This window comes from Ranitomeya variabilis, chromosome 1 (genome assembly GCF_051348905.1).
Source record: "Ranitomeya variabilis isolate aRanVar5 chromosome 1, aRanVar5.hap1, whole genome shotgun sequence".
Lineage (NCBI taxonomy): Eukaryota > Metazoa > Chordata > Amphibia > Anura > Dendrobatidae > Ranitomeya > Ranitomeya variabilis.
In genome coordinates, this window is record NC_135232.1 from 629,813,030 (window position 1) to 629,837,333 (window position 24,304).

Here is a 24,304-nt window from a genome sequence, read left to right on the forward strand (position 1 = left end):
TATTAATCCAATGTTTGTCTTCTTATTTTAGGATGTCTATGAAATACTATACTGTATCTGTTATGCGTTTTTTTTGTAGGTAGCAGACGTCTACCTTTTCTCAATGAATACGGGTGGCTTTCTTCCCAATCGCACAAGTACATCTACAGAATGTTTGACTCGATATCTCAACTTGTCGTCCTCTCAAGTTTCTTTCTTAAAGTACAAGCAAACAATAATGAAGGTTAGTGATTCTAGAAATAAACCACAATTTGGCATATTAATATCTACATTTGTGACCAGAATGTTGTGTTTCTCCATTTCTTTAAATTCCGGAACTATCAGCGCTTTGGACGCAGCTTATTTTCAGTGCGCCCAAAGCGCTGCCGTCAATTTAACGCAGGTAAAGCCGCATGTGATCACTGAACCGTGCGGATTCATTGCCTTCAATATATATCTATTGATTACATTTCTGTTGCGGAGACTAGCATTTTGACAAGAAAAATTGACATGCTGCGGTCCTGAAAGACATGCCACGTGTCAGCGTTCGAAGGCGCACATGCATGCGCTGTGGACATGGGATTTCTAGAAATCCCATCCACTATGCTGTAACATCTGGCCGCTGTGGTTTTGACACTTCATGAATATGCAGCGTCCAACCCCCAGCAATTCCTGATTGTGGGCACATATACTATTAGTACCTTGACAAATATCCCCACAGTATCATAGCTAGCTATGTACAGCAGGGGTGTCAAACTGCATTCCTCAAGGGTTGCAAACAGGTCATGTTTTTCGAATTTCCTTGTATTGCACAGGTGATCATTTAATCACCTGCACAGAATGATTCCAGCACCTTGTGCAATGAGAAGGAAATCTTGAAAATACACATGGTTTGAGGCCCTCGAGGAATGCAATTTGACACCCCTGATGTACAGTATTTTGAGTTTGGAGACTTAAAAGGGTTACCACTACCTGGGCAGCCCCCTTTTAAAATTAGTAGCCCCTTTTTAAAAATAGCATTTACTCACCTTTCCAGTAATGTCTGCACTGGGTCTCCCAGGGCTCGTGTGACATTGTTATGCAAAGTGGGCCTTGAAGTCAATCAGTGACCGCTATTGGGCTGCTGCTCCATCACTACTCGCATTTTTCTCAGGGTCTACTTATTTTATAAAGGGATTTTCCAGGTACTGGACAACCTGTTTAAACCCCCCATACACATTAAATGGTTTGGCAGATGCTTCGGCTGGCAGCGATCTCGCCCCACTCTCCCAAATGCAGGAGTGCTTACTATGCCAACTATTCTTAAAGCAAGCAAAGACTTCAAAAGTTTCAGACCTGACACCTGAGAATCCCAGATATAGAATTTTCTACATGCGTGAGCTGAAATCTTGTGTAAAACCTTCCGAAGTGCCCAAATTGCCTTTGTGCCAAATTTGGCATAAAGCACAGACAACAGATTTTTATTTTTTTTAACCCATAAGATTAATATATAAACTCATTTAGAAATGGATAGCGGCGACACACCTCAAAATAGTTGGGTCTTGGCCATGTCTACCATTGTGTAGCATCAACTCTTCTTTTTGCAACTGTCTGGGAAGAGATGGGACAACTGCTGGAGTTTTGGAAGGAATGTTGTCCCATTTTTGTCTGATGTAGGATTCTTGCTGCTCCACAGACCCATAATGCACCAAATGCTTTCTATGGGGTAAAAGGTCTGGATTGCCAGCGGCCGTCTCGTTATCCGACTTCTGTGAAGCTGTGCTTTTTGTGATGGATGCAGTATATGGGTTAGCATTGTATTGCTGTAATATGCAATACCTGTCCTGAAACAGACGTTGTATGGATGGGAGCATATGTTGTTCTAAAACCTCTATATAATTCTCAGCATTGATAGTACCTTTCAAGATGTGTAAGCTGCCCATGCCATAGGTACTAATGACCCGTGATGTTGCCTCCAGAGATACTTGCTCGTGCAGCTTGGTTCTTTTCTACCCCCATCCTGTCTCCCCATTACCATTTAGCCTCATTTACTTTTATTCAACCCCAAAACTGTTAATTCAACACACCTTATACACAGCTTCACATACTGATCCATGAGCGGTGCAAAGACAAGAATCCTGGACCGGTATCGGGTTAGCTCTCTGTAATTTCACAAAAGGAAATAATCCAGCACTCAATCTCCAAAAAGATTTTTTTCTTGAAACACTAGTACTTTACCTGTATTAAAAGCAATATAAAACAGGTCATCTACGCGTTTCAAACCATTGTGTTTCATGAGTATGAACCTTTAGAAACACGTAGTATAGTGTTTTGTTTTGTCAGGTTTTCCCTTTTCTTAATTGTGTAAAATTACTACATTGTTCTAAGAAAAACCTTTTGGAGATTGAATGTTGGACTACATCTGTGAAATGACATGTTCTCAAACCTACACATCTGACTGTAATCTCCCATGAAAAAATAACTAACCCATAACTACCATTCACATCTTTATCATCACTTCCATAATTTATGTAAGATAGTAATGCACAATTACCGTATATACTGGAGTATAAGCCGAGATTTTCCGCCCACTTTTTTGGGCTGAAAGTCCCCCTCTCGGCTTATACTCGAGTCATACCCAGGGGACGGCAGTGGAGGGGGAGCGGGGGCTGTCTAATTATACTCACCTGCTCCCGGCGCGGTCCCTGGCGCCCCAGCTTCTTCCTGTACTGAGCGGTCACATGGTACCGCTCATTACAGTAATGAATATGCGGCTCCACCTCCCATAGAGGTGGAGCCGCATATTCATTACTGTAATGAGCGGTAACGGTGACCGCTCAATACAGGAAGAAGCTGCTGGGGAAGCAGGGACTGCTGTTGTGAACTCTGTTTTCAGGCTCCCTCTTGTGGTCACTGGTGGTATGGTGTGACTTTTGCTTTGGGCTCCCCCTGGTGGCTTTGTTTGTTATCCTGCTGGTCTCTGGCTATCAGCTGGTTCGTTATCCTCTGGGAGGTTCCTATATAGCTCTGTTTTACTTTCACTTGTTGCCGGCTGTCGATGTAATCAGTGCTACTCAGATTCCTTCTGACTACCTTGCTCCCAGTCCATCCAGGACAAGCTAAGTTTTGTTTGCTCATTTTTTGATCAGCAGTGTTTATCATGTTTTCTTGTCCTGCTTGCTAAAATGTGATTCCCTCGCTTGCTGGATGCTCTAGTGGACTGAGTTTCTCCCCACACACCATTAGTTGGTGCGTGGGTTCTTGAAATCTCAGGATGGATATTTTGTAAGGGTTTTTTGTTGATCGCATAGACCCCTGCTCTATTTTCTGCTTTCTAGTACTAGTGGGCCTCTTTTGCTGAATCTGATTTCATCCCTACATATGTGCCTTCTTCTTACTTCACCGTTAATATTTGTTGGGGGCTTCTATATCTTTGGGGATTATTTCTCTGGAGGCAAGCGAGGTCTTTCTTTCTCTTTAGGGGTAGCTAGTTCCTCAGGCTGGCTCGAGACGTCTAGGAATTTTTTAGGCACGTTCACCGGCTACCTCTAGTTGTGTTGGATAGGTTCAGATTTGCGATCAGTCCAGTTACCATCTCCCTAGAGCTTGTCCTTAGTTTATTCACTTGCTGGTCTATTCGTGATCCTCAGCCACTAAGGATCATAACAGTACAGCCGGCCCATAAAGTGGTAATTGCATGGCAGAAGCAGGAGAAAAGAAGCCTTGAGAATTTTTTTTTTTTTTGTTGCCGTGTGTCTAGCTGCTGTGGCTAGCTTCTCTCCTCCTCTTAATCTTGGTGTGGCTTTGAGTTCAGCTGCTGACATGGATGTCCAGAGCTTGGCTTCCAGTCTGGATCATCTTGCTGCTAGGGTTCAAAGTATTCAGGATTTTGTTGTTCACAGTCCTATGTCAGAGCCTAGAATACCTATTCCGGAGTTGTTTTCTGGAGATAGATCTAGGTTCCTGAATTTTAGGAACAATTGTAAGTTGTTTCTTTCTTTGAAACCTCGTTCCTCTGGTGATTCCGTTCAGCAAGTTAAGATTAGTATTTCTTTCTTGCGCGGCGACCCTCAAGATTGGGCCTTCGCATTGGCGCCAGGGGATCCTGCATTGCTTAGTGTAGATGCGTTTTTTCTAGCCCTTGGATTGCTCTATGAGGAACCTAATCTTGAGAACCAGGCTGAAAAAACGTTATTGGCCCTCTCGCAGGGGCAAGATGAAGCAGAGGTGTACTGCCAGAAATTTCGGAAATGGTCGGTGCTTACTCAGTGGAATGAGTGTGCCCTGGCTGCAAATTTCAGAGAAGGTCTTTCTGAAGCCATTAAGAATGTCATGGTGGGGTTCCCTACACCTGCAGGTCTGAATGAGTCAATGACTCTGGCCATTCAGATTGATCGGCGTTTGCAGGAGCGCAAACCTGTGCACCATTTGGCTGTGTCTTCTGAACAGACACCTGAGTCTATGCAATGTGACAGAATTCTGACCAGAAGTGAACGGCAAAATTATTGACGGCAAAATGGGTTGTGCTTTTACTGTGGTGACTCAGCTCATGTTATCTCAGCATGCTCTAAGCGCAAAAAAAAGGTTGATAAATCTGTCACCATTGGTACTTTACAGCCTAAGTTCATTTTGTCTGTTACCCTGATTTGTTCCCTGTCATCTTACCCGGTTAATGCTTTTGTAGATTCAGGTGCCGCCCTGAGTCTAATGGATTGGTCATTTGCCAGGCGCTGTGGTTTTGATTTGGAGCCTTTAAAATTCCCTATTCCACTAAGGGGAATTGATTCTACACCATTGGCTACGAATAGACCTCAGTACTGGACACAAGTGACCATGTGCATGACTCCTGTTCATCAGGAGGTGATTCGCTTTCTTGTACTGCATAATTTGCATGATGTCGTCGTGTTGGGTCTACCATGGTTGCAGACTCATAATCCAGTCCTGGATTGGAAAGCTATGTCGGTGTCAAGTTGGGGTTGTCAGGGAATTCATGGTGACGCTCCTGTGGTGTCAATTGCTTCGTCCACTCCTTCTGAAGTCCCTACGTTTTTGTCAGACTACCAGGATGTATTTGAGGAGCCCAAACTCAATTCTCTACCTCCTCATAGGGACTGTGATTGTGCTATAAATTTGATTCCTGGTAGTAAGTTTCCTAAGGGACGACTTTTCAATTTATCTGTGCCGGAGCATGCTGCCATGCGGAGTTATATAAAGGAGTCTTTAGAGAAGGGACATATTCGCCCGTCCTCATCCCCTCTTGGTGCAGGATTCTTTTTTGTGGCTAAAAAGGATGGTTCCCTGAGACCCTGTATTGATTATCGCCTTTTGAATAAAATCACGGTCAAATTTCAGTATCCTTTGCCATTGTTAACTGATTTGTTTGCTCGCATTAGGGGGTCTAGTTGGTTCACCAAGATAGCTCTTCGTGGTGCGTATAACCTTGTGCGTATAAAACAGGGTGATGAATGGAAAACTGCATTTAATACGCCTGAAGGCCATTTTGAGTACTTGGTGATGCCTTTTGGACTTTCTAATGCTCCTTCAGTCTTTCAGTACTTTATGCATGACATCTTCCGTGAATATCTGGATAAGTTTATGATTGTGTATCTGGATGATATTCTGTTTTTTTCGGATGATTGGAAGTCTCATGTTAAACAGGTCAGGATGGTCTTTCAGGTCCTGCGTGACAATGCTTTATTTGTGAAGGGCTCAAAATGTCTTTTTGGAGTCCAGAAGATTTCTTTTTTGGGTTTCATTTTTTCTCCTACTATTGAGATGGACCCAGTCAAGGTTCAGGCTATTCATGACTGGACGCAGCCTACATCTGTTAAGAGTCTTCAGAAGTTCTTGGGTTTTGCTAATTTTTACCGTCGCTTCATAGCTAATTTTGCTGGCGTTGTTAAGCCTTTGACGGATTTGACCAAGAAGGGTTCTGATGTGACTAATTGGTCTTCTGCGGCTGTGGAGGCCTTTCGGGAGCTGAAGCGTCGGTTTTCTTCGGCTCCGGTCTTATGTCAGCCAGATGTCTCACTTCCCTTCCAGGTGGAGGTTGATGCTTCTGAGATTGGAGCGGGGGCTGTTTTGTCGCAGAGAAGCCCCGATGGCTCTGTGATGAAGCCATGTGCTTTCTTTTCAAGAAAGTTTTCACCTGCCGAGCGGAATTATGATGTCGGTAATCGGGAGCTGTTGGCTATGAAGTGGGCATTTGAGGAGTGGCGACATTGGCTCGAGGGAGCTAAACATCGTGTGGTGGTCTTGACTGATCACAAGAATTTGATTTATCTCGAGTCGGCCAAGCGGCTGAATCCCAGACAGGCTCGTTGGTCGTTGTTTTTCTCTCGTTTTGATTTCATGGTCTCGTACCTGCCGGGTTCGAATTATGTGAAGGCTGATGCTCTTTCTAGGAGTTTTGTGCCTGACTCTCCTGGAGATTCAGAGCCGGCTGGTATCCTTAGAGAAGGGGTGATTTTGTCTGCCATCTCCCCAGATTTGCGACGTGTGCTGCAAGAGTTTCAGGCGGATAGACCTGACCGCTGTCCACCGGAGAGACTGTTTGTCCCGGATAGATGGACCAACAGAGTCATCTCCGAGGTTCATTCTTCGGTGTTGGCAGGCCATCCTGAAATATTTGGTACCAGAGACTTGGTGGCCAGGTCTTTTTTGTGGCCTTCCTTGTCGCGGGATGTGCGTTCCTTTGTGCAGTCTTGTGGAATTTGTGCTCGGGCGAGGCCTTGCTGTTCTCGTGCCAGTGGTTTGCTGTTACCTTTGCCTGTCCCAAAGAGGCCTTGGACGCACATTTCCATGGATTTTATTTCAGATCTCCCTGTCTCTCAGAGAATGTCTGTCATCTGGGTGGTGTGTGATCGTTTTTCTAAGATGGTCCATTTGGTGCCCTTGCCTAAGTTGCCTTCCTCCTCCGAGTTGGTTCCACTGTTTTTTCAAAATGTGGTTCGTTTGCACAGGATTCCTGAGAACATTGTTTTTGACAGAGGATCCCAGTTTGTGTCTAGATTTTGGCGGACCTTTTGTGCTAAGTTGGGCATTGAATTGTCTTTTTCGTCGGCCTTCCATCCTCAGACGAATGGCCAAACTGAGCGAACTAATCAGACCTTGGAGACTTATTTAAGATGTTTTGTTTCGGCTGACCTTGACGACTGGGTTACTTTTTTGCCGTTGGCCGAGTTTGCCCTTAATAATCGGGCTAGTTCTGCTACTTTGGTTTCTCCTTTTTTTTGTAATTCGGGGTTTCATCCTCGTTTTTCCTCGGGTCAGGTGGAGCCTTCTGACTGTCCTGGAGTGGATGTTGTGGTGGATAGGTTGCATCAGATTTGGAATCATGTGGTGGACAATTTGAAGTTGTCACAAGAGAAGGCTCAGCTCTTTGCCAACCGCCGTCACTGTGTGGGTCCCCGACTTCGCGTTGGGGACTTGGAGTGGTTGTCTTCTCGCTTCGTTCCTATGAAGGTCTCCTCTCCTAAGTTCAAGCCTCGGTTTATCGGTCCTTATAAGATTCTGGAAGTCCTTGGCCCTGTGTCATTCCGTCTGGACCTCCCGGCATCATTTGCTATTCATAATGTGTTCCATCGCTCGTTGTTGCGGAGGTATGTGGTACCTGTGGTTCCTCCGGTTGAGCCTCCTGCCCCGGTGCTGGTTGAGGGAGAATTGGAATATGTGGTGGAGAAGATCTTGGATTCTCGTGTTTCTAGACGGAGGCTCCAGTATTTGGTCAAATGGAAGGGCTATGGTCAGGAGGATAATTCTTGGGTTGTCGCCTCTGATGTTCATGCGGCCGATTTGGTTCGTGCCTTCCATGTGGCTCATCCTGATCGCCCGGGGGGTTTTCATGAGGGTTCGGTGACCCCTCCTAAAGGGGGGGGTACTGTTGTGAACTCTGTTTTCAGGCTCCCTCTTGTGGTCACTGGTGGTATGGTGTGACTTTTGCTTTGGGCTCCCCCTGGTGGCTTTGTTTGTTATCCTGCTGGTCTCTGGCTAACAGCTGGTTCGTTATCCTCTGGGAAGTTCCTATATAGCTCTGTTTTAATTTCACTTGTTGCCGGCTGTCGATGTAATCAGTGCTACTCAGATTCCTTCTGACTACCTTGCTCCCAGTCCATCCAGGACAAGCTAAGTTTTGTTTGCTCATTTTTTGATCAGCAGTGTTTATCATGTTTTCTTGTCCTGCTTGCTAAAATGTGATTCCCTCGCTTGCTGGATGCTCTAGTGGACTGAGTTTCTCCCCACACACCATTAGTTGGTGCGTGGGTTCTTGAAATCTCAGGATGGATATTTTGTAAGGGTTTTTTGTTGATCGCATAGACCCCTGCTCTATTTTCTGCTTTCTGGTACTAGTGGGCCTCTTTTGCTGAATCTGATTTCATCCCTACGTATGTGCCTTCTTCTTACTTCACCGTTAATGTTTGTTGGGGGCTTCTATATCTTTGGGGATTATTTCTCTGGAGGCAAGCGAGGTCTTTCTTTCTCTTTAGGGGTAGCTAGTTCCTCAGGCTGGCTCGAGACATCTAGGAATTTTTTAGGCACGTTCACCGGCTACCTCTAGTTGTGTTGGATAGGTTCAGATTTGCGATCAGTCCAGTTACCATCTCCCTAGAGCTTGTCCTTAGTTTATTCACTTGCTAGTCTATTCGTGATCCTCAGCCACTAAGGATCATAACAGACTGCACCACGCCAGGAGCAGGTAAGTATAACGGGGAGAGGAGCGCTGTACGATATTCACCTGCTCTTCGTTCTGGGCGCCGCTCCGTCTTCAGCGTCTTCTGCAGTGATGCTCAGGTCAGAGGGAGCGATGACGTGGTTAGTGCGCGCCCTCTGCCTGAACGTCAGTGCAGAAGATGCTGAAGATGGAGCGGCGCCGGAACGAGGAGCAGGTGAATATTGAAAGTGCCGGGGGCCTGAGCGACGGAGAGGTGAGTATGTGATTTTTTTTTTTATCGCAGCATCAGCATATGGGGCAAGTGTCTGTATGGAGCATCTATGGGGCCATAACGTTTGCGCAGCACTATATGTGGCAAGTGTCTGTATGGGGCCATAACGTTTGTGCAGCACTATATGTGGCAAGTGTCTGTATGGGGCCATAACGTTTGTGCAGCACTATATGGGGCAAGTGTCTGTATGGGGCCATAATCAACGTTTGTGCAGCACTATATGGGGCAAATATCTTTATGGAGCATCTTATGAGGCCATAATCAACATTTGTGCAGCATTATATTGGGCAAATATGTCTATGGAGCATCTTATGGGGCCATTATTAAGCTTTATGCACGATTATATGGGGCATATTTTAACATGGAGCATCTTATGGGGCCCATCATGAACTGTATGGAGCATTATATGGGGCTCCTGATTCGATATGGATATTCAAAAACACTTAACCTACTGATGTCTCAATTAATTTTACTTTTATTGGTATCTATTTTTACTTTTGACATTTACCGGTAGCTGCTGCATTTCCCACCCTAGGCTTATACTCGAGTCATTAAGTTTTCTCAGTTTTTTGTGGCAAAATTAGGGGGTCGGCTTAAACTCGGGTCGGCTTATACTTGAGTATATATACGGTATGTATTTTGGTCCCCATGTCCCTTAATATCATACCATAATACCCTTTTCCTATAGCGGTGTTCCATTTCTCCTCTTCTGTCCTCACTTGTGACTTGTTGAATCCTTATATGATTGTGACGCTGTTGCTTTATCTTTTTAAATGTTGAATTTTCAGAAAAAAAAAAAAAAAGCGTCAGACCCCCAATTCTTCATGTCTAAGGGAGGAAAAATAGATGTTACAGTTGTGAAAATTCCTTAAATGGAATATTATAAAAAAAAAATCTTTATATATGGAAAATCTCTCTCTGCAGGACAACCCAAATATTTGGTGTGATCGTCCAATGCAAACGGCTGCCCAGAAGCTCCTGTCTCTGGAAGTGATGCACCTACTGGCTCTGCGCTCCGCCATGCTGGATGCTATGCTGTCTGACTATACACTACTGGTTGATAGTTATCTTAATGGATATTGCCACAAAGCATCTGATGTGTTGCTTACTATGGAGGTACTTAAAAGTTGTTTTATGGCAGCTGGTAATGGAATTATTAGTAATTCAAAGTTTTAATGTTTTCAGTTTTATAGGTTTTTTAGATTCTGGTGAAGGGGAAAGAAAGGAAGAAAGCGCACCAATGTAAATGTATAATTAGATTGTAGGAGAATATAGGTGGCACTCACCTTTTATAAATCTTGATAGCTTGCATATAGGTCACTCACTCGGGACCATAGGATATTCTTCTGTGGTAGGTATTCTATAGGAAGTAGTATTATGCGAAGTAGGGTGTGGACCACTCTGCAGTATCAGGGACAGTCCTCACTGGGAACCTCTAGATCAGTGTTCCCCAACTCCTGAATGTTCCTGTGTCTACCGTGCGCAGTGTCATCAAGAAGTTTAACCCCTTTCTGACATCGGACGTACTATGCCGTCGAGGTGGGGTGGGCCCCCATGACCACGGACGGGATAGTACGTCCAGCGCGATCGGCGGTGCTCACGGGGGGAGCGCGGCCTATCGCGGCCGGGTGTCAGCTGCCTATCGCAGCTGACATCCGGCACTATGTGCCAGGAGCGGTCACGGACTGCTCCCGGCGCATTAACCCCCGGCACACCGCGATCAAACATGATTGCGATGTGCCGGCGGTGCAGGGAAGCATCGCGCAGGGAGGGGGCTCCCTGCGGGCTTCCCTGAGCCCCCCGCAGCAACGCGATGTGATCGCGTTGCTGCGAGGGTCTTACCTCCCTCCCTGCCTGCTCCAGACCCGGATCCAAGATGGCCGCGGATCCGGGTCCTGCAGGGAGGGAGGTGGCTTCACAGAAGCCTGCTCAGAGCAGGCACTGTGAAGCAGCCTGCACTTCTCTCAGATCGGTGATCTGTCAGAGTGCTATGCAAACTGGCAGATCACCGATCTGTATTGTCCCCCCCTGGGGCAAAGTAAAAAAGTAAAAAAAAAAAATTCCAAATGTGTAAAAAAAAATAAAAAAAAATATTCCAAAATAATGAAAAAAAAAAAAAAATATTATTCCCATAAATACATTTCTTTATCTAAATAAAAAAAAACAAAACAATAAAAGTACACATATTTAGTATCGCCGCGTCCGTAACGACCCGACCTATAAAACTGGCCCACTAGTTAACCCCTTCAGTAAACACCGTAAGAAAAAAAAAAAAAGAGGCAAAAAACAATGCTTTATTATCATACCGCCGAACAAAAAGTGGAATAACACGCGATCAAAAAGACAGATATAAATAACCATGGTACCGCTGAAAGCGTCATCTTGTCCCGCAAATAACGAGCCGCCATACAGCATGATCAGCAAAAAAATAAAAAAGTTATAGTCCTGAGAATAAAGCGATGCAAAAATAATTATTTTTTCCATAAAATAGTTTTTATCGTATAAAAGCGCCAAAACATAAAAAAATAATATAAATGAGGTATCGCTGTAATCGTACTGACCCGAAGAATAAAACTGCTTTATCAATTTTACCAAACGCGGAACAGTATAAACGCCTCTCCCCAAAAAAATTCATGAATAGCTGGTTTTTGGTCATTCTGCCTCACAAAAATCGGAATAAAAAGCGATCAAAAAATGTGACGTGCCCAAAAGTTACTAATAAAAACGTCAACTCGTCCCGCAAAAAACAAGACCTCACATGACTCTGTGGACCAAAATATGGAAAATTTATAGCTCTCAAAATGTGGTAACGCAAAAAATATTTTATGCAATAAAAAGCGTCTTTCAGTGTGTGACGGCTGCCAATCATAAAAATCCGCTAAAAAACTCGCTATAAAAGTAAATCAAACCCCCCTTCATCACCCCCTTAGTTAGGGAAAAATAAAAAAAATGTATTTATTTCCATTTTCCCATTAGGGTTAGGGTTAGGGCTAGGGTTGGGGCTAGGGTTAAGGCTACAGTTAGGGTTGGGGCTAAAGTTAGGGTTAGGGTTGGGGCTAAAGTTACGGTTAGGGTTTAGATTACATTTACGGTTGGGAATAGGGTTGGGATTAGGGTTAGGGGTGTGTCAGGGTTAGAGGTGTGGTTAGGGTTACTGTTGGGATTAGGGTTAGGGGTGTGTTTGGATTAGGGTTTCAGTTATAATTGGGGATTTCCACTGTTTCGGCACATCAGGGGCTCTCCAAACGCGACATGGCGTCCGATCTCAATTCCAGCCAATTCTGCGTTGAAAAAGTAAAACAGTGCTCCTTCCCTTCCGAGCTCTCCCGTGTGCCCAAACAGGGGTTTACCCCAACATATGGGGTATCAGCGTACTCAGGACAAATAGGACAACAACCTTTGGGGTCCAATTTCTCCTGTTACCCCTGGGAAAATACAAAACTGGGGGCTAAAAAATAATTTTTGTGGGAAAAAAAAAGATTTTTTATTTTCACGGCTCTGCGTTATAAACTGTAGTGAAACACTTGGGGGTTCAAAGTTCTTACAACACATCTAGATAAGTTCCTTGGGGGGTCTAGTTTTCAAAATAGGGTCACTTGTGCGGGGCTTCTACTGTTTAGGTACATTAGGGGCTCTGCAAACGCAATGTGACGCCTGCAGACCATTCCATCTAAGTCTGCATTCCAAATGGCGCTCCTTCACATCCGAGCCCTTCCATGCGTCCAAACGGTGGTTCCCCCACATATGGGGTATCAGCGCACTCAGGACAAATTGGACAACAACTTTTGGGGTCCAATTTCTCCTGTTACCCTCGGGAAAATACAAAACTGGGGGCTGAAAAATTATTTTTTGTGGGAAAAAATTTTTGTTTTATTTTTACGGCTCTGCATTATAAACTTCTGTGAAGCCCTTGGTGGGTCAAAGCACTCACCACACATCTGGATAAGTTCCTTAGGGGGTCTACTTTCCAACATGGTGTCACTTGTGGGGGGTTTCTACTGTTTAGGTACATTAGGGGCTCTGCAAACGCAATGTGACGCCTGCAGACCATTCCATCTAAGTCTGCATTCCAAATAGCGCTCCTTCACTTCCGAGCCCTTCCATGCGTCCAAACGGTGGTTCCCCCCCACATATGGGGTATCAGCGCACTCAGGACAAATTGGACAACAAATTTTGGGGTCCAATTTCTCCTGCTACCCTCGGGAAAATACAAAACTGGGGGCTAAAAAAATAATTTTTGTGGGAAAAAATTTTTGTTTTATTTTTACGGCTCTGCATTATTAACTTCTGTGAAGCCCTTGGTGGGTCAAGGCGCTCAAAACACATCTAGATAAGTTCCTTAGGGGATCTACTTTCCAAAATGGTGTCACTTGTGGGGGGTTTCAATGTTTAGGCACATCAGGGGCTCTCCAAACGCAACATGGCGTCCCATCTCAATTCCTGTCAATTTTGCATTGAAAAGTCAAACGGTGCTACTTCCCTTCTGAGCTCTCCCATGCGCCCAAACAGTGGTTTACCCCCACATATGGGGTATCAGCGTACTCAGGACAAATTGTACAACAACTTTTGGGGTCCAATTTCTTCTCTTACCCTTGGGAAAATATAAAATTGGGGGTGAAAAGATAATTTTTGTGAAAAAATATGATTTTTTATTTTTACGGTTCTGCATTATAAACTTCTGTGAAGCACTTGGTGGGTCAAAGTGCTCACCACACCTCTAGATAAGTTCCTTAGGGGGTCTACTTTCCAAAATGGTGTCACTTGTGGGGGGTTTCAATGTTTACGCACATCAGGGGCTCTCCAAACGCAACATGACGTCCCATCTCAATTCCTGTCAATTTTGCATTGAAAAGTCAAACGGCGCTCCTTCCCTTCCGAGGTCTCCCATGCGCCCAAACAGTGGTTTATCCCCACATATGGGGTATCAGCGTACTCAGGACAAATTGTACGACAACTTTTGGGGTCCAATTTCTTCTCTTACCCTTGGGAAAATAAAAAATTGGGGGCGAAAAATAATTTTTGTGAAAAAATGATTTTTTATTTTTACGGTTCTGCATTATAAACTTATGTGAAGCACTTGGTGGGTCAAAGTGCTCACCACACCTCTAGATAAGTTCCTTAGGGGGTCTACTTTCCAAAATGGTGTCACTTGTGGGGGGTTTCAATGTTTAGGCACATCAGGGGCTCCCCAAACGCAACATGGCGTCCCATCTCAATTCCAGTCAATTTTGCATTGAAAAGTCAAATGGCGCTCCTTCGCTTCCGAGCTCTGTCATGCGCCCAAACAGTGGTTTACCCCCACATATGGGGTATCGGCGTACTCCGGACAAATTGTACAACAACTTTTGGGGTCCATTTTCTCCTGTTACCCTTGGTAAAATAAAACAAATTGGAGCTGAAGTAAATTTTTTGTGAAAAAAAGTTAAATGTTCATTTTTATTTAAACATTCCAAAAATTCCTGTGAAGCACCAGAAGGGTTAATAAACTTCTTGAATATGGTTTTGAGCACCTTGAGGGGTGCAGTTTTTAGAATGGTGTCACACTTGGGTATTTTCTATCATATAGACCCCTCAAAATGACTTCAAATGAGATGTGGTCCCTAAAAAAAAATGGTGTTGTAAAAATGAGAAATTGCTGGTCAACTTTTAACCCTTATAACTCCCTAACAAAAAAAAATTTTGGTTCCAAAATTGTGCTGATGTAAAGTAGACATGTGGGAAATGTTACTTATTAAGTATTTTGTGTGACATATCTCTGTGATTTAAGGGCATAAAAATTCAAAGTTGGAAAATTGCAAAATTTTCAAAATTTTTGCCAAATTTCCATTTTTTTTGCAAATAAACGCAGGTAATATCAAAGAAATTTTACCACTATCATGAAGTACAATATGTCACGAGAAAACAATGTCAGAATCGCCAAGATCCGTTGAAGCGTTCCAGAGTTATAACCTCATAAAGGGACAGTGGTAAGAATTGTAAGAATTGGCCCGGTCATTAACGTGCAAACCACCCTTGGGGGTGAAGGGGTTAAAGCCCATGGCACTGTGGCTAACCTCCCTAGATGTGGACGGAAAAGAAAAATTGACAAGAGATTTCAACGCAAGATTGTGCGGATGTTGGATAAAGAACCTGTCACAGGTTCCTTCTCCGGTATCACACAATCAACAGAGCAAGAGAATAGTCAACAATTCCAAGACCTTTATTTAGGCAAAACCCGAAAGGTCCATATATACGATCCATCACACAAAGGATAAAATATTACAGAACACGAATGCATTTCAGTAACAGGATAAAAGTCCAACAATCCAGCACAGAGGATATTTACAAATCTCCCCCCTCATTCACAGGCCAGGGGGGGGGGGGGGGGAACGTCTCAGGGGCTCATTGTTTCAACAAGCTAGGTCAACATGTCATTAGCATATTAGCAAACAACATTATTCACTGACCCTGTGGAGAGATAACAATACAGAACTGTGGGGAGAATATCAGATGGCAACTCATCCTACAAGATACAGTAACACCATGATAATCAGTAAAAATAGAAATATACACGAAAATGATACCCACATAGCATATCACACCATCACAGCCTCTCCCCCCTCATAATAAGTGAGCACGCCATTAGGTCTACACAGACCTCTGGCCTGCTCACTTTAGTCCACTTTGCTCCACTGTGTATAGTTCCTTGTACAGTGGCAGGGGTTGCAATAATCAAGAGCATTTGTCCATAAATTCCCGGGTCCTGGCTTTATGGTCATACCAGGCTTTATGGTCATACCAGGCTTTTTTGACTGGACTGGACCGTTCGCTGACGTTCATTAGCCAAGGTAGCTAGCTGGGCGAGACAGTCTCTGAACTCTAGAACGTAGGGAATGATGGGCGTTACGGTATCTGCGATATCTCCCTCCAATTGTTCTTTCAGAAGGAGAGGCCCACAGACCTTCTGCTCCCACAAAATGACTTTGCAACTCCCCAATGTCATTTCCAAGGAGAATATCTGCAGGAAGTCCTCCCATAACGCCAATCCAACACAGTTTTTCTCCAAAACCGAAATCCAAACGTACCAAAGCTCTCTGTATATATTTGCGGACACCCCCTGCCAGGACAATGGGAATTCCCGGGCCCTGGTGAATTGCCTCGGGTCGAACCACACGGGGGTTAGCGAGTCAGGAATGCGCCTGTGTCTCTAAATCCCGTCACTTTGTATCCATCAATTAAGACATCTGCAGGTGGCAATGCCGTTGCTGTGTATTTCTGATGGACAAAGGCCGGAGTCCGTATACTCCAGGAGGGGTATCTATGGTGCCGTGGTCGGTGGTCCACTCTGGTTGGGGTGGTGGTAGCTCTTTCTCAGGTGGGATGGAGTGCACAAGATGCACTGGACGAGGTGGGGCTGCGTGGGGCTCCCTCCGAATCCTTGAGGGACAGCCAGACTGCAAATGTCCAGGTTGCCCACACCCGTAACATCTCCTCTCTGTGATACCCCCAGGTCGTGGTCGGAACTGTTGGGGCCCAGGATTGTGAGTTGTGAATGTCATTGGCCTGCGGCTGGGTGGAGGGGCAGATATAATCGGAGGGGGCCGGGGCACGGGAGCAGGCCGTGGTTCATTGTCCAGAAGCCTCCTCCTTGTACTCCTGAGAGACGCCTGGGCCCAGAACCGCCATCTCTTCTTCGTACCACACCACCCATTGGCTTTTTGGGGTAGGGGTCCTCATCTCCAGGGCTCGTCCTTCGGACATATGGGAGTAGGTGGTCTGGCTAGCACACACCAGTAGATCTATTAAGGCCTCTTTAGTCAGTCCCTGGTAGTTCAGGCCCAGGTCTCTGGCTCTCTCCTGTAAACTGGATACAGTCCAATTTCTGTACTCACTCTGTGTGTGGTTCTCCATTAAGTTACGCTCTGTTGATCCCACTGCTGCCACCAGTTGTCACGGGTTCCTTCTCCGGCATCACACAATCAACAGAGCAAGAGAATAGTCAACAATTCCAAGACCTTTATTTAGGCAAAACACGATAGGTCCATATATACGATCCATCACACAAAAGATAAAATATTCCAGAACACAAATGCATTTCAGTAACAGGATAAAAGTCCAACAATCCAGCACAGAGGATAACAGTCCATATTCCCTTCTTTCTCTCTCATATGCTCTCCACATCATGGTTCCACATCAGACTGATCTGTGTCTCACCTCCTTGATATTTACAAATCTCCCCCCTCATTTACAGGCCAGGAGGGGGAAGGTCTCAGGGGCTTATTGTTTCAACAAGCTAGGTCAACATGTCATTAGCATATTAGCAAACAACATTATTCACTGACCTTCTGGAGAGATAGCAATACAGAACTGTGGGGAGAATATCAGATGGCAAATAACAATTGTGTAATAGTGAATTGTGTATATTTCTATTTTACTGATTATCATGGTGTTACTGTATCTTGTAGGATGACTACAAGATACAGTAACACCATGATAATCAGTAAAATAGAAATATACACAAAAATGATACCCACATAGCATATCACACCATCACAACCTCGAATAACATCCAAACAAGTTCAAGCTGCCCTGCAGTCCGAGGGTACAACAATGTCAACCTGTACTATCCGTCGGCGTCTGAATGAAAAGGGACTGTATGGTAGGAGACCCAGGAAGACCCCACTTCTTACCCCGAGACATAAAAAAGCCAGGCTGGAGTTCACCAAAACCCACCTGAAAAAGCCTAAAACGTTTTGGAAGAATGTTCTTTGGTCAGATGAGACAAAAGTAGAGCTTTTTGGGCAAAGGCATCAACATAGAGTTTACAGGAGAAAAAAAGAGGCATTCAAAGAAAAGAACACGGTCCCTACAGTCAAACATGGCGGAGGTTCCCTGATGTTTTGGGGTTGCTTTGCTGCCTCTGGCACTGGACTGCTTGACCGTGTGCATGGCATTATGAAGTCTGAAGACTACCAACAAATTTTGCAGCGTAATGTAGGGCCCAGTGTGAGAAAGCTGGGTCTCCCTCAGAGGTCATAGGTCTTCCAGCAGGACAATCACCCAAAACACACTTCAAAAAGCACTAGAAAATGGTTTGAGAGAAAGCACTGGAGACTTCTAAGGTGGCCAGCAATGAGTCCAGACCTGAATCCCATAGAACACTTGTGGAGAGATCTAAAAATGGCAGTTTGGAGTAGGCACCCTTCAAATATCAGGGACCTGGAGCAGTTTGCCAAAGAAGAATGGTCTAAAATTCCAGCAGAGCATTGTAAGAAACTCATTGATGGTTACCGGAAGCGGTTGGTCGCAGTTATTTTGGCTAAAGGCTGTGCAACCATGTATTAGGCTGAGGGTGCCAATACTTTTGTCTGGCCCATTTTTGGAGTTTTGTGTGAAATGATCAATGTTTTGCTTTTTGCTTCATTCTCTTTTGTGTTTTTTTCATTTAATATAAAGTAAATGAAGATAATAATACCAAAGAATTTGTGTTTGCAATTATTTTCAGGAAGAAACTGAGTATTATCTGACAAAATTGCAGGGGTGTCAATACTTTTGGCCACAACTGTAGGTTGCCTCCCCGCTATTGATGTCGACTCTGGTGCTGAGCTTGCATCTTTTAAGGCACATAACAGCTGAATTGTACATCTGTCATGTGCCCCTAACAGCCACGAGTGGAATCGCAATCTACCCGTAGCTTTTAACCCATTAGCCCCCAAGGGTGGTTAGCACGGTAATGACCAGGCCAATTTTTACAATTCTGACCACTGTCCCTTTATGAGGTTATAACTCAGGAACGCTTCAACGGATCCTGTTGATTCTGACATTGTTTTCTCGTGACATATTGTACTTCATGATAGTGGAAGAATTTCTTTGGTATTACCTGCGATTATTTGTTAAAAAAAACCAAACGGAAATTTGGCGAAAATTTCGCAATTTTCCAACTTTAAATTTTTATGCCCTTAAATTACAGAGACATGTCACACAAAATAGTTAATAAGTAACATTTCCCACATGGCTACTTGACATCATCACAATTTTGGAAACAAATATTTTTTTTTGTTAGGAAGTTATAAGGGTTAAAAGTTGACCAGCAATTTCTCATTTTTACAACACTATTTTTTTAGGGACCACATCACATTTGATGTCACTTTGAGGGGTCTATATGATAGAAAATATCCAAGTATGACACCATTCTAAAAACTGCACCCCTCAAGGTGCTCAAAACCATATTCAAGAATTTTATTAACCCTTCAGGTGTTTCACAGGAATTTTTGGAATGTTTAAAAAAAAAAAAGAACATTTAACTTTTTTTTCACAAAAAATTTAATTCAGCTCCAATTTGTTTTATTTTACCAAGGGTACCAAGAGAAATTGGACCCCAAATGTTATTGTACAATTTGTCCTGAGTACGCTGATACCCCATATGTGGGGGTAAACCACTGTTTCGGCGCATAGCAGAGCTCGGAAGGGAAGGAGCGCAGTTTGACTTTTCAATGCAAAATTGACTGGAATTGAGATAGGACACAGTCACGTTTGGAGAGCCCCTGATGTGACTAAACATTGAGACTCCCCACAAGTGACACCATTTTGGAAAGAAGACCCTCTAAGGAACTTATCTAGATGTGTTGTGAGAACTTTGAACTTCCAAGTGTTTTACTACAATTTATAACGCAGAGCCGTGAAAATAAAACATTTTTTCCACAAAAATTTATTTTAGCCCCCAGTTTTGTATTTTCCCAAGGGTAACAGGAGAAATTGGACCCCACAAGTTGTTGTCCAATTTGTCCTGAGTACGCTGATAACCCATATGTGGGGGGGAACGACCATTTGAGCGCATGGCAGAGCTCAGAAGGGAAGGAGCACCGTTTGGAATGCAGACTTGGATGGATTGGTCTGCAGGCGACACGTTGCATTTGCAGAGCTCCTGGTGTACCTAAACAGTAGAAAACCCCCATAACTGACCCCATATTGGAAACTAGACCCCCCAAGGAACGAACTTATCTAGATGTGGTGTGAGAGCTTTGAACTCCCAAGTGTTTCACTACAGTTTATAACGCAGAGCCATGAAAATAAAGTCTTTTTTTTTTCCACAAAAATAATTTTTTAGCCCCCAGTTTTGTATTTTCCCAAGGGTAGCAGGAGAAATTGGACCCCAAAAGTTGTTGTCCAATTTGTCGTGAGTACTCTGATACCCAATATGTTGGGGTAAACTTCTGTTTGGGCACACGGGAGAGCTCGGATGGGAAGGAGCGCTGTTTTACTTTTTCAACGCAGAATTGACTGGAATTGAGACTGGACGTCGTGTTTGGGGAGCCCCTGATGTGCCTAAACAGTGGAAACCCCCAATTCTAACTGAAACCCTAACCCAAACACACCCCTAACCCGAACATGCCCCTAATCCCAACACACTTCTAGACCTAATCCCAACCATAATCCTAACCACATCCCTAATCCCAACCATAAATGTAATCCAGACCCTAATTTTAGCCCCAACCCTAACTGTAGCCCCAACCCTAACTGTAGCCCCAACCCTAACTGTAGCCCCAACCCTAACTGTAGCCCCAACCCTAGCTGTAGCCCCAACCCTAGCTGTAGCCCCTACCCTAGCTGTAGCCCCAACCCTAGCTGTAGCCCCAACCCTAACTTTAGCCCCAACCCTAACCCGAACGGGAAAATGGAAGTAAATACATTTTTTAAATTTTATTATTTTTCCCCAGCTAAGGGGGTGATGAAGGGGGGTTTCATTTACTTTTATAGCGGGTTTTTTAGCTGATTTTTGATTGGCAGCTGTCACACACTAAAAGACTCTTTTTATTGAAAAAAGTAGTTTTTGCGTCTCCACATTTTGAGGGCTATAATTTTTCCATATTTTGGTCCACAGAGTCATGTGAGGTCTTGTTTTTTGTGGGACGAGTTGACGTTTTTATTGGTACCATTTTTGGGCACGTGACATTTTTTGATCGCTTTTTATTCCGATTTTTGTGAGGCAGAATGACCAAAAACCAACTATTCATGAATTTCTTTTGGGGGGCGTTAATACCGTTCCGCGTTTGGTAAAATTGATAAAGCAGTTTTATTCTACGGGTCAGTACGATTACAGCGATACCTAATTTATATCTTTTTTTTTATGTTTTGGCGCTTTAATACGTTAAAAACTATTTTATATAAAAAAAAATAATTATTTTTGCATCGCTTTATTCTGAGGACTATAACATTTTTTATTTTTTTGCTGATAATGCTGTATGGAGGCTAGTTTTTTTTGCTTGACAAGATGACGTTTTCAGCGGTACCATGGTTATTTATATCCGTCTTTTTCATTGCGTGTTATTCCACTTTTTGTTTGGCGGTATGATAATAAAGTGTTGTTTTTTGCCTAGTTTTTTTTTTTTTTTTTACGGTGTTTACTGAAGGGGTTAACTAGTGGGACAGTTTCAAAGGTCGGGTCGTTAAGGACTCGGTGATACTAAATATGTGTACTTTTATTGTTTTTTTTTATTTAGATAAAGATGTATTTATTGGAACAATATTTTTTTTCTTCTTTATTTAGGTTTTTTTTTTTTACACGTGTAAATATATATTTTTTTAACTTTATAACATTGGGGGGACATCACTATATATTATCAGATCGCTGATCTGACACTTTGCAGTACACTGTGTCAGATCAGCGATCTGACAGGCACTGCAAGGAAGCTTGCTGGCGCCTTATCTGAGCAGGCGCTTGCAAGCCACCTCCCTGCAGGACCCAGAAGGAGCCCCGCTGCCATTTTTAATTCGGGGCCTGCAGGGTGGAGGAGGTAGGAGACCCTCTGAACAACGAGATCACATCGCCTTGTACCGAGGATCTCAGGGAAGCATGCAGGGAGCCCCCTCCCTATGTGATGCTTCCCTATGCCACCGGAACGCTGCAATAATGTTTGATCGCAGTGTCCCGGGGGTTAATGTGCCGGGAGCGGTCCGTGACCGTTCCTGGCACATAGGTCCGGATGTCAGCTGTAATAATCAGCTGACACCCGGCAGTGATCGGCCGCGCTCCCCCCGTGAGCGTGGCCGATTGACTATGACATACTATCCCGTCACTGGGAATTAAGTCCCAGGTCACCTCGACTGGATAGTGCGTCATATGGGATTAAGGGGTTAATATGTTAAATGCCGCTGTCACTCTGACAGCAGCATTTAAAATGCACAGACTGGAAGCGCGTCACAAACCCTAATTATCGGCGCCCTGGAGCACCGATGGGATGGCATGACAACTGGGGGGGTCTGTAGCGTTCATAGCAGATGATCATTTCTGCTACCCATAGTAGGGCTTCAGATGGCTGTGGTGACTTTGGTCTTTATAAAACAAAGTGGACCTACACCAGCAGATGACATGGCTCCTGAAACGATCATTGGTTGTGGATACTTCACACTAGACCTTGGAAATTAAGGTCCCAGAGTTTGGAGGAAGAATGGAGAGACAGGCAATCCAAGCTGCTTGTGATCTAGTGTGAAGTTTCCACAATGTATAAGTTACTTTAAAACCAAGCACACCATTGTTTTTCTTGTGAAATTCTCAATAAGTTTGATGTGTCACATGACCCTCTTCCCATTGAAAAAAATAATGTTGGATCCAAAATGGCCGACTTCAAAATGGCCCCCATGGTCACCACCCATCTTGAAAAGTTTCCCCCCTCCCATATACTAATGTGCCACAAACAGGAAGTTGATATCACCAACCATTCCCATTTTATTTAGGTGTATCAATTAAATGGCCCACCCTGTATGTTGTCAGAGCCGTGACTGAAACAGCACCCCCTCCTACTCCCCATGACTGAAACCGGATGCTGCTGGGGTGGGGGAATAAAGTTAATTTTCTCTTTTCAGCTAAGTGCGGGCGCCGGTCAGATGTTTATGTTGAGATACTTAACATGATAGAATTCAGTGATTGTGTACTTGGTTTTTCTCATGACTACCTTGAGTTCTAAGATTTGTTCTTGTTCTGTTCTTGGGCAGGCCGCCTCCTGTGAGATTCCAAAAGAACTTCAACAGATTTGTGTATTACAGCAAAGGAGAAGAGAAAAAGCCTTGCAATTATATCAAGTCAATTCCCAAGGGCACCTAATAAGGGAAGAAATTTAAAGCACAACATTTATGGAACGGTCTTGAGGCTGGGGTCCCACATGTTCCCCAAGGTACAGCTGCTTCATAAGTTTTAGCAGCTTTCACCTGTATTGTTATGATTTGAATGCTCCTTGTTACTGTTTGGTAGAAACAGCTTCACTACTTGTAATGGTTCAGATATTGGTTAATTACAATAAATTCAAAGAAATAAAAAAAAAAAAAATCAGCCTTTCTTTTTTTTTTTGTTTGCAAAATAATTTGTATAGTCCACCACAATTTGATCATTCTTTTATTTTCACGTAATTATACATTTACTTGTATGAATGAGAGAGAATGGAGAAACACAGGTCAACTATAATATGTTACCCAAAGAAATTTAGGATCTCGCTCTTAACCTCGGTGTATGCCCCCCTCCTTTTTTTTTTTTTTTCTTTGGCATATGAAATTGTGAGAAAAAGTTGAATTGAGGTATACTTTATTGCATGCTGTATTATGGAGAACACAATGATCATATAAAGCCATTATACAGAGTCGTATGGATTGTGCCCTTTACACATGTGAAAGCATTCATGTTTGCATTCTGATCAATAAAGTATATATGTTATGGAGATCGGCCGCTCGCAGGAGGCTGTGTGCGAGCGCTCACCGCCGAGTGTTCAGCTGATATGACAGCCATCACCCATTACTCACTACCAGGAGGGGTGCCATCACCGCTTCCAGCAGTTTAACCAGCTAAATTCTGCGATTGGTATCAATCAAAGCCTTTAGTACGCAAGCAAAGCGAGGGGGCCCTTCTGCCTTTCATTTGGCTCCCCCGTGACGTCATCGTGAGGGGCTGATCGTTGCCTTAGTGATCCAATGTCATCATGATGACAGCCGGGTCACCAGAGCTAGCAAACTTGTTACACCTTTTTCAGAATAACATGTGCAGCACTGACAGTTTATAACGCACAGCAATGCTCGTACCTTTGCAATGCTTTGTAAGCAATCAGACCTGTGGAAGTCCCTTAGAGGGACTAAGTAAAAAAAAAAAGTAACAAAAAAAAAAAAAAGAAAAGGTAAACATATATAAAAAAGTGGAATAAAACGCAATCAAAAAGACGAATGTACATTAAAAATGGTATCTCTGAAGACGTCAACTTGTCACGCAAACACAAACCACCACACAGCTCCAAAGTGTAAAAATAAAAGTTATAGCTCCTAGAATAAAGAAATGCAAACATAATAATTTTTTTTCTGTGAAATGGTTTGTAATTTGTAAAAGCACCAAAAAATAGATATAAATGAGGTATCGCTATAATCGTACTGACCCGAAGAATAAAGCT

General features: G+C 43.7%; 1 protein-coding gene across 4 annotated transcripts in view; it reads left to right on the top strand.

Annotated features, from left to right (window-relative positions):
• EXD1 (exonuclease 3'-5' domain containing 1) overlaps positions 1-23,182 on the top strand; it is a 178,305-nt gene extending 155,123 nt beyond the window's left edge. For 3 of the 4 annotated variants that reach the window (XM_077293359.1, XM_077293375.1, XM_077293365.1), the window contains exons 10-12: positions 80-223; positions 9,825-10,016; positions 22,872-23,180. In XM_077293359.1, coding sequence (XP_077149474.1) covers positions 80-223; positions 9,825-10,016; positions 22,872-22,997 — 462 coding nt within the window. In that variant the 3' untranslated portion in view covers positions 22,998-23,180. Of the gene's footprint in view, positions 1-79; positions 224-9,824; positions 10,017-22,871 lie in introns of all 4 variants that reach the window. The other variant, XM_077293348.1, reaches the window with a different exon arrangement.
• Positions 23,183-24,304: the final 1,122 nt, after the last annotated feature.